Source organism: Stegostoma tigrinum, chromosome 3 (genome assembly GCF_030684315.1).
Source record: "Stegostoma tigrinum isolate sSteTig4 chromosome 3, sSteTig4.hap1, whole genome shotgun sequence".
In the NCBI taxonomy this organism is placed as follows: domain Eukaryota; kingdom Metazoa; phylum Chordata; class Chondrichthyes; order Orectolobiformes; family Stegostomatidae; genus Stegostoma; species Stegostoma tigrinum.
Window position 1 is genome coordinate 16959073 of NC_081356.1, and position 14681 is coordinate 16973753.

At 41.9% G+C, this 14681-nt stretch overlaps 1 protein-coding gene across 3 annotated transcripts in view; it reads left to right on the top strand.

Annotated features, from left to right (window-relative positions):
- LOC125450686 (signal-transducing adaptor protein 1-like) overlaps positions 1–14681 on the top strand; it is a 57430-nt gene that overhangs the window by 30112 nt on the left and 12637 nt on the right. Inside the window, exons 6-8 of one of the 3 annotated variants that reach the window (XM_059643556.1) lie at positions 1186–1317; positions 6777–6846; positions 10600–10702. In XM_059643556.1, the coding sequence (XP_059499539.1) occupies positions 1186–1317; positions 6777–6846; positions 10600–10702 (305 nt within the window). The remainder of the gene's footprint in view (positions 1–1185; positions 1318–6776; positions 6847–10599; positions 10703–14681) is intronic. The other 2 variants (XM_059643560.1, XM_059643564.1) reach the window with 2 other exon arrangements.

Below are 14681 nucleotides of genomic sequence, written 5' to 3' on the forward strand. Positions count from 1 at the left end.
GAGCCTCCTGGAGCCCCCAGCCCTAGTTATTGGGCCTTGATGTGGCCTCTACGCCCTGAACTCTGCCCACAACATATGGACTGCAGCAGTTCTTCAAGGCAGCTCACCACTACTTTCTGTAGGAAAATGAGAAACAGGCAATAAATGCTGGTCAAGATAGAAAAACCCACATCCCCTGAATAAATTTTGTTTATTTACGGTGAATACTTTTGTCTGTGAAGAAGTTACCTTTAGGAGCAGAAGATTTCAGTCCTTTTTGCCAGGGCTTGGTGTCAAATATGCCAGGTTAAATAAATCCCACTGCAGAGTCTGGCAATCTGAAATAAAAAGTGAAAATGCTGAGAAAAGTGACCAAGTCAGGCAATATGTGTGAAGCAAAGACAAAGTTTATGTCTCAGGCCTGCACCTTTATTTCGAGCCCTGATGAGGGGCAATAGCTTAAATGAACGTCTCTTCCTTTTCTCATAGATGCTGCCTGATTTGTTAATTTATCGCTAACATTTTCTGCTCGTGTCAAATATAGTAACAAACATTCATTTGATCCCACCCTAAAAAAGCCCAACCATAGAAGTATACTCCACTGCACTAAGGTTGTATTTCCCTTTACTACATTAGCTATTCTAGTGGTTTCAAGTGAGAATTATCAAATTATGGTGCAGACTCAAATTAATTTGGAACTGGGTTGAGTTCACCAAATTCATTTCAAAGACATTGATGAGCTTTGATTTTGGACACATTTTAAGTACTTGATTTATATGTAGTATAAGTGTATCTTTTCCAGTAAAGAATTATTAGCTATGTACACATTGAAGTGTTCACTAAATGAGTACGTCTATCAAAAATATTTTTGAAACCTAACTCTGAAATGATCTGGATGATGCACTACTTGAAAGCATAGTGGGTGGAAGAAATTTTCAGTAATAAATTACAAACGAAAATTGGATACATACTTGAAAAAGGAAAAAAAAAGCTTGCTTTCGGGTAACAGACAGGGAATGAAGCCAACTTGACAGCTCTTAGAAAGAACTGACATAGTCAAGACCTGGATGGCCTCTTATGCCTTATTGCTTTATAGTCCAGCTCTTATCCACTCTGTGCTATGTATGCTGAAGTATTGCAGACGTTGACAGTGCATTGTCAAAGTAAATAATTTGTACCGAAGGCTCAGCTTTACTGTTACTGCAGGTGTTTCTACAAAATTTCTCGGAATGAAGCTGAAGCAATCTTGGAAAGGCACCCTGAGAATGGTAACTTGATACTACGGCCTTCCACTGAGAACACAAACTATTCGATCACTACTCTGACCACAAAGTACAGGTAGATTTTAATGTGTGGGGAGGCAATATAAACTAGAGGGTATGCTTAGATGGTGAGAGCATGGTATGAATAACACAAAGGTTGATGGTTCAATCCTTGTTTGGACTCACATCACTCAGTTTCCACGCCAACTATTTAATTCTGTACTCTTGTATCACAGTTGTTTTGTTCCTTTCTCTGCCCTAGGACATCTGGGTTCATGTCCAACATGCTCCAGGGTTATGTATAATGTCTCTGAACAGGTTGCGGGTAGAGGATACGATTTTAAGTGAGCTGCAGGAGCAGCAATAGTTGGGTATTTTGTATTTTTCAAAGTGATTAGACATGTTCTTATAAAAATGGACAGCATGGCTTTAATAAATAAAATCATGAAGCGCGGACCCTTCACAAATCTTCACAATTGCTTCAGCTATTAGAGCACTGTGTCCAATTATGGGAAATTCTAGGAAAGAATTCCACAAAAACCATAAGATAAAGGAGTAGAATTAGGCCATTCAGCCCATGAAAAATGCTCTGCAGTTTGATCATGGTTGATCTGTTTCTCAACACCATTGTCCTGCCTTCTCCCCATAAATTTTGATTCCCTTAACAATCAGGAAACTATCTATTTCTGACTTAAATGAACTCAATGATTTGACCTCTGCAGCCTTCTGTGGCAGTGAGTTCCACGGATTCACTATCCTTTGGGCAAAAAAAATTCCTCATTATCTCAGTTCTAAAGGGCCATCCCTTCATTCTGAGGTTGAGCCTTAGTTTCTTAGTTTTTGCAGCTTAGTTTCCCCTCCTAGTCGTTATATCTTCTCCACATCCACTCTGTTCTAGCCTCTCAGTATTCTGTAAGTTTCAATCAGATTCTCCCTCATTCTTCTAAACTCCACCAAGTACAGACCCAGAGCCCTCATCAGCTCATCATATGACAAGCCCTTCATGCCTGGGATCATTGTCGTAAACCTCCTCTAGACCCTGTCCAAGGTGGGCACATCGTCCCTTACGTTTAAGGCCCAAAACTGCTCACAGTATTCCAAATGTGGCCTGACCAGAAACTTAAATTGCCTCAGTCGTACATGTTCTTGTATTCTAGCCCTCTCAAAATGAATGCTAACATTGCATTTGTCTTCCTGACTGCCCACTGAACCTGCATGTACACCTTAAAAGAAGGCTTAACTAGGATTCCTAAGGCCCTTTGTACTTCACATTTCCTTGTCCCAAGTTAGAAAATAGTCTGTGCCTCTATTCTTACTACCAAAATGTATAACCTGACTTTTTCCCCACATTGTAAACCATGTGCTACTTGTTTGCGCATTCTCTTTGCCTGCCCGAGTCATTCTGTAGCCTCCCAGCTTCCACAACACCACTCCTCCCTCCACCTATACTTGTGTCATCTGCAAACTCAGCAACCACAAATTCTGTTTCTTCATCCAGTTTGCCAGCTTGTGAGTAAAGGGTCTGTTCCAGTTAGGTACTGTTCTTTTATTCTGTTAATGTGTAATGTGAATAATTGTAGCTCCAATACCGACCCTTGTGGAACTCCACTAGTCACTGGTGCAATCCTGGAAAAGGCCCCTTTATCTCCATGCTCTGGCTTCTGCTGGCTAGCCATTTCCCTACCTATGCCAGTACCCCACCTCTAACACTGTGGGCTGTTATCTTATTTAGCAGCCTCCTGTGTAGCACCTTGTCAAAGGCCTTCTGGACATCCAAATAGATCACTACCATTGACTCTCTGTTTTTGTCTAACTTTCTCAAAGAATTCTAACAGATTTCAAAGCCTTAGAGAGAGGGTACAGAGGAAATTTCCTAAAATTATACCATGAGTGAAATACTTAAGTTTTGTGGAATGACTAGAGAAACTGGGTGAGAATTTTAACCAGTCCCTGACCTGGGAGCATGGTGGCAGGGGAGGGGTCTTAAAATTAGCTGAATGCCCTTAAGCGGACAGGTACATGTAGGCTACAAGTTTGGCACAGTGGCCCATCATGTTCAGGTACCTTGTGCTTAAAGGAGTGCCCTTACAATGGTGAGCACCATCCCCACTGAATCCCTCACAGCAATCTGTAAATTTTAGTGTTCTCTCCTCACCCATCACAGTGAAAATCCCTTGTGATCTGGGGTGACCTTGACAACTTGTCAAAACATATGCTACTTCAGTCCCTTCATAGGCTCACAGAATCCCTCCAGTGTGGAAGCAAGCCAATTGGCCCAATGTGTCCACGCCAACCCTCCAAAGAAAATCCCACCCAGATGCACCCTCCACAGCCTTTCTTATCCCTATAACTTGCATTTCCCATGGCTAATCCACCTAGCTTGCGTATCCCTGGACACTATGGGCAATTTAGCATGGCTAATCCATCAAACTTGCACATCTTTAGACTGTAGGAGGAAACCAGACCATCCAGAGGAAACCCATGCAGATACAGGGAGAATGTGCAAACTTCATATGCACAGTTGCCTAAGGATGGATTGAACCCAGGTCCCTGATGTTGTGAGGCAACAGTACTAACCACTGAGCCACCATGCTGCCCCAAATCTCTGTTCAGATCTCTCTTCATATGTCTGCTCTACTCTACATGATCCATGCTGTTACCAAATTCTAACTGTGTCTTTTGTCAATGTTCAGAGAGGTATATAAAACCCTCTCAACACAATGGGCACAAGGTATTTCTTTGTTATTACCCAACGTAGACATGAAATGAAGAGATTTTTAGTTTGTATTGCAAGATGCTTTGATCCAGATATTCCAACGGCCGGTCTTGAAACTGTGTAGACTGGAATTATGTGTTAGCACCGTGCAGGCTTCCCGATACAGCTGACTCTGAGGGATTTGCTCAGGAAAAAAAATTCCAAAGGTCATTTCCCTTGCACCTGGAATCTTCCAATGAAGCTCCTTAAAGTTGGAGGGATCCAACTTACTTTAAGCTTTTAAGGTTCATAATTTTTTTTATAAAAAGGTCAAAACGTCATTTTAAAACAGCATTTGCAAGAAGTCAGAGATAATGGGAACTGCAGATGCTGGAGAATTCCAAGATAATAAAATGTGAGGCTGGATGAACACAGCAGGCCAAGCAGCATCTCAGGAGCGCAAAAGCTGACGTTTCGGGCCTAGACCCTTCATCAGAGAGGGGGATGGGGAGAGGGAACTGGAATAAATAGGGAGAGAGGGGGAGGCAGACTGAAGATGGAGAGTAAAGAAGATAGGTGGAGAGAGTGTAGGTGGGGAGGTAGGGAGGGGATAAGTCGGTCCAGGGAAGACGGACAGGTCAAGGAGGTGGGATGAGGTTAGTAGGTAGCTGGGGGTGCGGCTTGGGGTGGGAGGAAGGGATGGGTGAGAGGACGAACCGGTTAGGGAGGCAGAGACAGGTTGGACTGGTTTTGGGATGCAGTGGGTGGGGGGGGGGGGGGGGAAGAGCTGGGCTGGTTGTGTGGTGCAGTGGGGGGAGGGGACGAACTGGGCTGGTTTAGGGATGCTTTAGGGGAAGGGGAGATTTTCAAACTGGTGAAGTCCACATTGATACCATATGGCTGCAGGGTTCCCAGGCGGAATATGAGTTGCTTCACCAGTTTCAAAATCTCCCCTTCCCCTACTGCATCCCTAAACCAGCCCAGTTCGTCCCCTCCCCCCACTGCACCACACAACCAGCCCAGCTCTTTCCCCACCCACCCCCCCCCCCCCACCTACTGCATCCCAAAACCAGTCCAACCTGTCTCTGCCTCCCTAACCGGTTCGTCCTCTCACCCATCCCTTCCTCCCACCCCAAGCCGCACCCCCAGCTACCTACTAACCTCATCCCACCTCCTTGACCTGTCCATCTTCCCTGGACCGACCTATCCCCTCCCTACCTCCCCACCTACACTCTCTCCACCTATCTTCTTTACTCTCCATCTTCGGTCCGCCTCCCCCTCTCTCCCTATTTGCAAGAAGTCATTTTGTTTCAGCTAAATGACCAGCAAACCTGACATCACCCATCCAATGCTATCTCTCAAACAGGCCTGAACCCACAATAGGAAAAAAACAAGGGACCACACTTCAAAAAACACTTAATTGGCTATATATTATCTTGTGTTTATTATGTGGTGATAAAGGACATTGTATAAAAGCTAGTCTTTTATTATCGCCTAATATGTTGACAGTTAGAAAATGTTGACTGACGGTTTTAGTCTGGAAATGAAAGCAAGATGGGAAGAGACAGTTAATACCAACGGAATGTTAAGTTTAGCATGGTGTAAAATAGTCCACCTTAAAGCGAGTTTTGAGAAGATTTGTAGTTCAGGTTGAGGTTCTGGATGTAAGTTTGCTCGCTGAGCTGGAAGATTCGTTTTCAGACGTTTTGTCCCCGTTCTAGGTAACATCATCAGTGAGCCTCCGGTGAAGTGTTTGTACAAAATACCTTGCAAGAACTGTGACAAACACTACATTGGACAACCAGGCAGAAAGCTAGCCACCAGGATACATGAACATCAACTAGCCACAAAAAGACATGACCCACTATCACTAGTATCCTTACATACAGATGAGGAAGGACACCACTTTGATTGAGGCAACACATTCATCCTAGGACAAGCCAAACAGAGAGACGCAGGAGAATTCCTAGAAGCATGGCATTCTAACCGGAACTCCATCAGCAAACACATTGATTTGGAGCCCATCTACCACCCTCTGAGAAAAAGAACATCACCAACACAGGAAATGACATCAACACAGGAAATGACATCACCAACCCAAGGAAACCTAAACACATAAATCGAAAGCGGGACATAACACCAGTGCTTCACCGGAGGCTCACTGATGATGTTACCTAGAATGGTGACGAAACGTCTGAAAACAAACCTTCCAGCTCAGCGAGCAAACTTACATCCAGTCTATCTTAAAATCTTCAAGCTCCTTCCAAGTACATCAGCATAAAATTAAAAACCAAAATAATTGCGGACGTAGAAATCAGAAACAGGACACAAATTGCTGGAATAGCTCAGCAGGTCTGGCAGCATCAGTGAAGAGAAATCAGTTAATGTTTTGGGTCCAGTGACCCAACCTCGGAGCATAAAATCAATGCTTGTGTAGACTCTGTTCACAGTGAAAACTGCTGTAAGAGTCAAGTAATCTAATTTTATTACCATACATGTTTCTGATGGTTTTTAAATATAAATCCATTTGCTGTGTGTACACATCAACTTGAAATGCATGTTAAAAACAATGACAGTCTCTGACTTTTATTATCAGTCCTCCCGCCACAGGTGTAAACATGTACTTCATCCACCATCATTGTATTATAGTGAGTCTGGGTACTATCTACAGCAAGCAGCTTCTAAAGCCATGATTTCCACAACCGAGAAGCATAAGAGCATTATCAGCATCAGGTCACACACTATCCTGATTTGATCTCAGTCAATTCTCAATCAGCACAGGATGAAGAACAGGAACTTTTTAAGTTTACATTTAATGATTGTTCAGATTTATCTTTCAGTAGGCGAGTCATAAAACACTACAAGGTGACCTGTGAAGATAATGGATTTGTCATCTGGGTGAACTATCCAGTAGGTTTCTTTCTGAATTTATTCTGGAATTTTATAGTTTAAGATTTACATGTTTTATCATGTACATAAAACTTGCATGAAATCAATGTGACTTGTGGACAATGGCTAAACATAAAAAAAATGTGGTTACATTTCAGAAATATTGAATTGGTTCTTAAGTGTATTTGAATGTTTTGCAGTTGACTATTTAATCTTTGCAGTTTCACGTTGAAAGGTTGCTAAGAAAGAACAGGAAGTGTGGTACAGTGATTGTGATGGGGTCAGCCACGTGGATGTGATCGAATATGAGTTTCCTGATTGGGGCTGTTAACTTGGCCCGATTAGGGTGTCCTGGCTGACAGATATAAACAGGAGTGTCAGAGGTTCCGTTCACTCTGACAGCTGGCTCTGACAGAGCAGGATCAGTGTCAAGGACTCTCCGTGTTTACATAAAGAGTGACTTGGTGATAGGACACTGGCCTCTGTGGAGTTATTTCAATGGCAATGAGAGAAAAGCAGTCGCAACTGTCATCTTTGAGTTGGGATAAGCAATTTGGGCATCATACTGATATTTGGAAAGCTAGACTCGTCGAATACTGGCCCAATATGTGAAAAGACTACATTAATTTTTCTGGGCAAATGATATTGAAGCAGAAGAAAAGGACCGAATAATTCTCCTGACAGCTTGTGGCTCCGCCGTTCCTACAGTAATTCGGAGGCTAATTTTCTCTGATGTACCAAATTCTAAAACCTTTCAAGAGGTGACGGATCTAGTTAAAGGAATATTACTACCCAAGCCTCCTTCAATTCTGAGGCAATATCTGTTTTACTTGACAACTCAAGAACCAGGGAAATCCGCATTGGGATTTTTAACAAGGTTAAGATGACTGGTAGAAACATGTGACTTTGGTTTAAGCCTTAATATCATGCTGAAAGACTGTTTTTGGTATGTGGAATTTATGATGCAACCACACAAAAGTGCCTAATCGCTAAAGCCCAACTGGACTTCAAACTGGGCATTACAGCTGCTTTATCATTGGAAAATGCAGCAAGTGGAGCATATGGGTTGCAGGGAGACTCCAGTTTAGTAAATGCAATTACATAGACTCACTCAGGACATATCCTGAACAGAGGGATTGTAGATCAGCCTACAGCAAAACCGCAAAAGAAAGCTAATCGTTGGACAATCGATTAAAATTATCTTCAGGATCCTGCCATTAAGCCATAGCAGTTGTTGCCGATTTACGGACTAGAGGCAGCAAAAGAGTTCCACGTGATCTAAATGAAGTAAGAGAACTCGAAGGCAGGTATCCAGGAGAGTGCACACCCTGGAAAATCCACCTACATCTGGTTTGGAGCAGTAAAATAGTTTAGCAACATCCAAATTAGAACCTTTCAAAATAAACGTCCAGTTCAGTGGTCACTCAGTTCTAATAGAGGTCAATGCCGACGCAGTCGTTTCAGTGATCACAGAACAAGCCTTTAACAAAATTTGCTCTGGATTCCAACCTTCAAATTTGCACAAGATCTCGGCTAGACCTGAGAACCTATACCAGAAAACCTTTACAGATTAAGGGTACAACTTTGGTCCTAGTCTCTTATGAGAAGTAGCTTGTTCAGTTACCAGACTGTAATAAAAGGCTTGCACCCAAGCTTGATGGGGTGAAATTGGTTCAGAACGATTCACCTTGATTGGGTCAACATTATTCAATGAGAAAATGGTTGCCTGAATGAAGTTCTAATTAAATTTAAAGGCTCCACTGATGATGTCACCTAGCATGGTGATGAAATGTTTGAACAAAAACAAGGCACCTTAGCGAGCAAGTTAACAACCTCATCCTAATTAAATGCCTGGCAGATTTTCAGGAAGGTCGAGGGACTATCAAAGGAGCCACAGCCACCCTGCACGTTGACCAGGAAGCAATCCCATGATTCTGTAAGGCAAATGGCACTGGACGGGCCTTACAGGCAAAAGTAGAGGCAGAAATCAGAAGGCTGAAAGTAAAGGAATCATTAAATCAGTCAAGTTTGTGGAATGGGCAGCACCGGTCTCACCAGTTGTGAAGCATGATGGATCAGGTTGCCTTTGTGGGGATTTTAAACACATAGTAAACTGCTTTTCACAGCTGGATAAATACCTAGAAGTGTGGGCTATTGTTTACCACCAGGGAATTTGAGTATTTCCTTAAGTCAAATGGTATTAATCACCTAAGGACAGCTGCAATACTATCCATCATCCAATAGTTTGGCAGAAAGAGCAGCCTTAAAGAAAAAAACAGCAGGCTCACAAGATACCGAACTGGGCCAGTTCCTATTTGGTTATAGGACAACATCCCACGCAACAATGGGAGTAGCTCCAGCAGACTTGCTAATGGGGAGAAGACTGCACACCAGGTTAAATCTGACCTTTCAGGACCAGGGAGGGGGTGGTGCGTGGTGGTGAGGTGACGGTGAAATGGCATCAGGAATGCCAATGCTGAACACAACATTCTGCTAAGCAAGTTCTCCTGATTGAATGCTGAAAGCACACTATATCTACATTTATTTGGATTTCCATGAATCTTCCACTGAAATTACACCCTATGCCCAATTGGAGTTTAGTCGATTTATATACCTTTGTATAATTTCAATATGTCCCATATCTATAAGGTTTTATTGTATCCTCTGGTCAATGGAACATTAATACATCTTCTCAAGCCAAGAGGAATTAAGTGCACCTAATATCCAATGTGATGTTGGTGCCTCCTCTGGCTACTAGGATTTTAGTACATCCCATGCTTATTACTAATTGCCTTGCCTTGAGTTTATTGAGACTGAACTACAGAGTGTGGATATAAAATCATACGTAAACTAGATCAGATCAAGGTGGCATTTTCCCTTTCTCGAATTACATTAGCACATGTGCTGACATCTTTATATTATACTCTATACTAGTTTGCTCCAACATTTGTATCCATTAAACATTTTTAAATGGTTTGATTACTATTGTTTATTGTTATTGTTGTTATTATTATTATTAAAACAATTATATTTTTGGTCCACGATCGCGCTGGCCTTAGTTAATGTTATACCACTGAACTCAGTGCTTCACTGATTTTCCTAAATAATAACAATTTTTGCCTTATTATCTTTATTTCATTGAAGAAAGAACAAATTAAGGGTGAAAGAAAAGAAAATGCATGGAGTAGTTCCCACTGTTCCACTAATTCTGGCCATGGCACTATGTAAGGGAGTACTCAGAGCCCTGATAAAATCAGACAGCCACAAACCTTTTGGCTAGGATACAAGCATTCAAGTCTCTTGTATTGTTGTCTTATTGTAACACCACCATCACTACTCTTAAGGAACACAAAGCATTTCAAACAACAGTAGCTGTCAGTCAAACTGAATGTTTGAGCCTGTGCTCAAACTGCAAAGTCAGATTTAGCAAGAAGTTGCAAGCTTGTTGGTATAGGCCCCTGTACTTTGGCTATAGTCAGTTAAACCAAATTTCCTGCACTGTTATTCTAAACTTCCTTTCTATTCCGTGTGGTAAATAGGCTTTAGCCTGTTTATGCAGTATCCTCAATTAAATCTTTATTTCATTTAGAATAACCAGTTGAAAGTGAAGGTTCAAAGTACAAGGTCCTTTTATGAGGAGAGAAGATGTGGCATCACTAGTTGAGTTTTAACAGCCTGTAAAACATAGGCGGTAGGTAAAACTGAGGAAAGTAAGGAATTGCAGAGATTTTCTTGACTTAATAAACAGCAATTTGTTTTCTTCCCTTTCCATAGGTCACATGTAAGAGCCTTCAGGAAGTTATTGATCACTTTATAAAAGAGACCAGTGGGGCTTTGAAACCGTATATAGAATCTGATGTGTATGCCGACAAAATTGGTATGTTTATCCATCCACATTGTACATCAACCTGTGTATGTGCAAACTCTCATTTAGTCTGAGTAAGAACATCCTAATTTAAACACGGAATGGAGCATGTTTAAAGAAAAGTAAGTAGAAAGAACTTGCACTTGCATAACATATTTCATGACCTCTGAACTGTTATGTAAGGGCCTGAAAGAACTTATGCAGCGGAGTGCCTTCAGCACCACCATTCAATGTTCCCTCTAAGCTGTGAGGCTGTGCAGCTACTCTGAGCATCTTTGGATGCCGATACATTCTCTTTCAATTTCTCCAGCTGCTGCAGCACCTGCACCTTGGAGATCCTTGCAATAGCCAGAGAACTTAGAGGGAATGTTGACTATGATGTTGCCATATGGGCTTAAAGGAGAACACCTCAGGTTCCTGAAAGAGTAAGGCCTGTCAAATGCTCCCTCATAATCTCTGTAATAATGTCGATCACATTTCATATAACCTGTATATAGTTACTACCTTACAACAAACTGTGTGTTGTTTACAAGAGCCTCTTTTCATTAGGCTATGGTTTTCCTGTATGACGCTGGACCAAACAAACCCTGAATGAAGGTGGTGGTCATGAGTAGTAGTACAGAGTGCTCTTACAACTTGATGAACAGCAGTATGGATTGCTTACACAACACAGTGGCAAGTCGTGCAGATTTGATAAAGCCCCTCGGAGTCCATCTAGCTGGAGGGTTAGTCATTCCAGACAGTTATAGATTGCACTGGGTGCTAGTGACCTCTTGGGGCAGTCCCACATTGGGGTTCAGTTGGTGAGCAAACAGACATCAAAGGCTCTGCCAGGAAAGTGAAAATTCCTGGTGCATGAGTATAACCTTTAACAGAACAGCACAGATTTATAGCATTGGAAAACAAAAAGTGGTGAAGTACTTACAGCTCATATGGAGCATCACCGCCATAGTAAAAGGATACCATGAGACACAGCTACAGTCAAGAGCTACAAAACCAAGTCAAAACAAGGTGGCAGCACTGGGAATTTGGCAAAGTCAAAATTAAAGCGATGAAAAAGCATTTTAGAAACCTAAAAGGGCAATGTCTTATTGATAAGTGCTGCTTGAATGGTGTGTTGTGAATTTAGTCAGTTGAGGGATTTACAAGAGGAGAGGAAGGAGGCAATTCTTTCCTTTAAAAAGATATTTTAGATCTTATAGGAATTGGTTCTTCCTGTTACCCTAAGTATCCAATTTATAGGCACAGAGGAAAGCACTGATTAGTGAATAATGTTGAGAAATTTTACTTTCTACTTCCTAATATCTATTTTATGGCAAATAGCTTAACAGTAAGGAGAGCATTACAGTGCTGGAAAAAGAGAATGTCCCAGTGGTTTCATGAACGTAATCAGTTTGGTTAGATTCAATTTGACTAAGGTGCAAATACGTTGCTCATGGTAGTCTATGGATTGCCAAGTCATGGGAACAATGCCAAAAGAAAACACATCTGTGAAGAAATTAAAGGGGTTCAAACATCATAGACAGTTATAATTAAAGACCTTAATTATGCAAACATGAGCTGGAACGGCGGTAGTATCTGGAGAACCAACTTTCCTAGATTGTGTTAAGGAGAATTTTCTACAGCTGAACGAGTCCAATGAGAAAGAAGACTCTGCTAGACTTGGTGCTTGTGAATGATGTTGGCTGAGTAGGCCAGGTGTCAATTGAGATTATTTAGGCATCAGTGATCATTGTATCATAAAGTTTAGGATGATGGTAGGAAAGACCAATGAACAATCCAGAATAAGAACAATTAATTGAGGTAGATCTGACAAAAGGGAGCTGAGCTGGATAGACTGAAGCCAAAGCTTGGCCAGTGAGACTGTAGCTAAATGATAATGGTATACCCCCTCAAAAGGGAGTGGTAGGGCAAACAATTTCAGAACTCCCTGGGTGGCAAAAGGATGCACTAGGCCAAATAGGGACTGAAAAGGGAATTTATATATCGAAACAAAAGGTATTATTGAAGTATTAAATAAACACTTCGCACCTGCCTTTACCAAGGAAGCATTTGTATTGAAGTCCCACAGGAGTTGAAATTGAGACCCTTGCTTTTCCTAATTATATTTGGACGGCACGACGGCTCAGTGGTTACCACTACAGCCTCACAGCGCCAGGGACCCGGGTTCGATTCCAGCCTCGGGTAACTGTCTGTGTGGAGTTTGCACATTTTCCCCGTGTATGCGTGGGTTTCCTCCCACAGTCCAAAGATGTGCAGGCTAGGTGGATCAGCCTTGCTAAATTTCCCGTAGTGTTCTCAGATGTGTGGGTTATAGGGGGATGGGTCTGGGTAGGATGGTCCAAGGGGCAGTGTGGACTTGTTGGGCCAAAGGGCCTGTTTCCACACTGTAGGGAATCTAATCTAAAAAATGTATATCAATGACCTAGACCTTGGAGTACAGTGGCAATTTCAAAGTTTGCAGATAATGTAAAGCACGAAGCATTATGAACAATGTAGAGTTCAGTATAGAATTTCACTTCTAGCGGCACAATACAAATGCCCCTGCCATATTAATCATAGTCCCAGTTCTGAAAACCAACAAAATATAACTGGGCTCCTATTCCATTATTCCTACCTGGAGAAACCGGCATCTGGCCTGCTTTAAACACTGTCATTGTTTCAAAGTAAACACTTCGAACTCCCAGGACACTCAGCTAAGATCATCAAAGGAGCACCGAGAGGATAGTATGTTTCAGAATAGCATCCAATCACTAGTGGTGTTCCACAGGGGTCAGTGTTAGGACCCAACGATTCACATTATACATTAATGATCTCGTTTCTAAGTTTGTAGATGACACAAAGGTAGGTGAAGGAACAGGTAGTGTTGAGGAATTAGGGAGACTGCAGAAGGACTTGGATGGGCTAGGAAAAGAAGTGGCAAATGGAATACAGAGTGCAAAAGTGAGAGTTTGTGCACTTTAGTAGGAAGAATAGAAGAATAGACTATTTTCTAAATTGTGAAAGGCTTTGGAAATCTGAAGCTCAAAGGGACTTGAGAGGCCTAAGTCAGGTTTCTCTTAAGGTTAAGATGCATTTCAGTTGGCAGTTAGGAAGGCAAATTCAATGTTAGCATTCATTTCAAGAAAGCTAAATGGAAGACCGGAGATGTGCTACTGAGGCTGTATAAGACTCTGATCGGACTGCATTTAGATACTTGTAGCAGTTTTAGACTCCGTATCTAAGGAAGGATGTGCTGTCATGAGAGGGTTTACAAGAATGATCTTGGGGATGAAGGGCTTGTCATGTGAGGAGCGGCTGAGGACTCTGGGTCTGTATTTAATGGAGTTTAGAAGGATGAGGGGGGCAGTGGGATCTGTTTGAAAATTACAGAATACCTAGATGCCTGGATGTGGAGAAGATGTTTCCATTTATAGGAGAGACTAGGACTTGAGGGTGCAGCCTCAGAGTGAAGGGACAACACCTTAGAACTGAGATAAAGAGGAATTTTACCAGCTTGAAGGCCCTGAATCTGTGGAACTCGTAGCAGAGGGCTATTGAGGCCAGGTCATTGAACGTAATTAAGACAGAGATAGATAAGTTCTTGATTAGTAAGGGCATCAAGGATTACAGGGAGAAGGCAGAGGAATGAAATTGAGAAACATATCAGCCATGATCAAATGGTGGAGCAGTTTTGATAGGCAAAATTGGCCTAATTCTGCTCTTATTTCTGATGGTCTTAAAATTTGAAAGGAAATGTTGGTGGAGTGGGCAGATACTGGCAAAATGAAATTCAATGTGGAGAACTGTGTGGTAATTCATTTTGAAAGAACTGAGAGGAACAGATGAAAATAGTATTAAACTCCTCTAAAAGATGTTCAGGAGCAGAGAGACATTGTGAATTTGTGCATAATTCATTGTAACTAGTAAAACACTGTAGCAGTTAATAGACCATGCAGTGTTTCTACTTTATTAATATGGCATGGAATACATGAGCATAGAGGTTATGCTG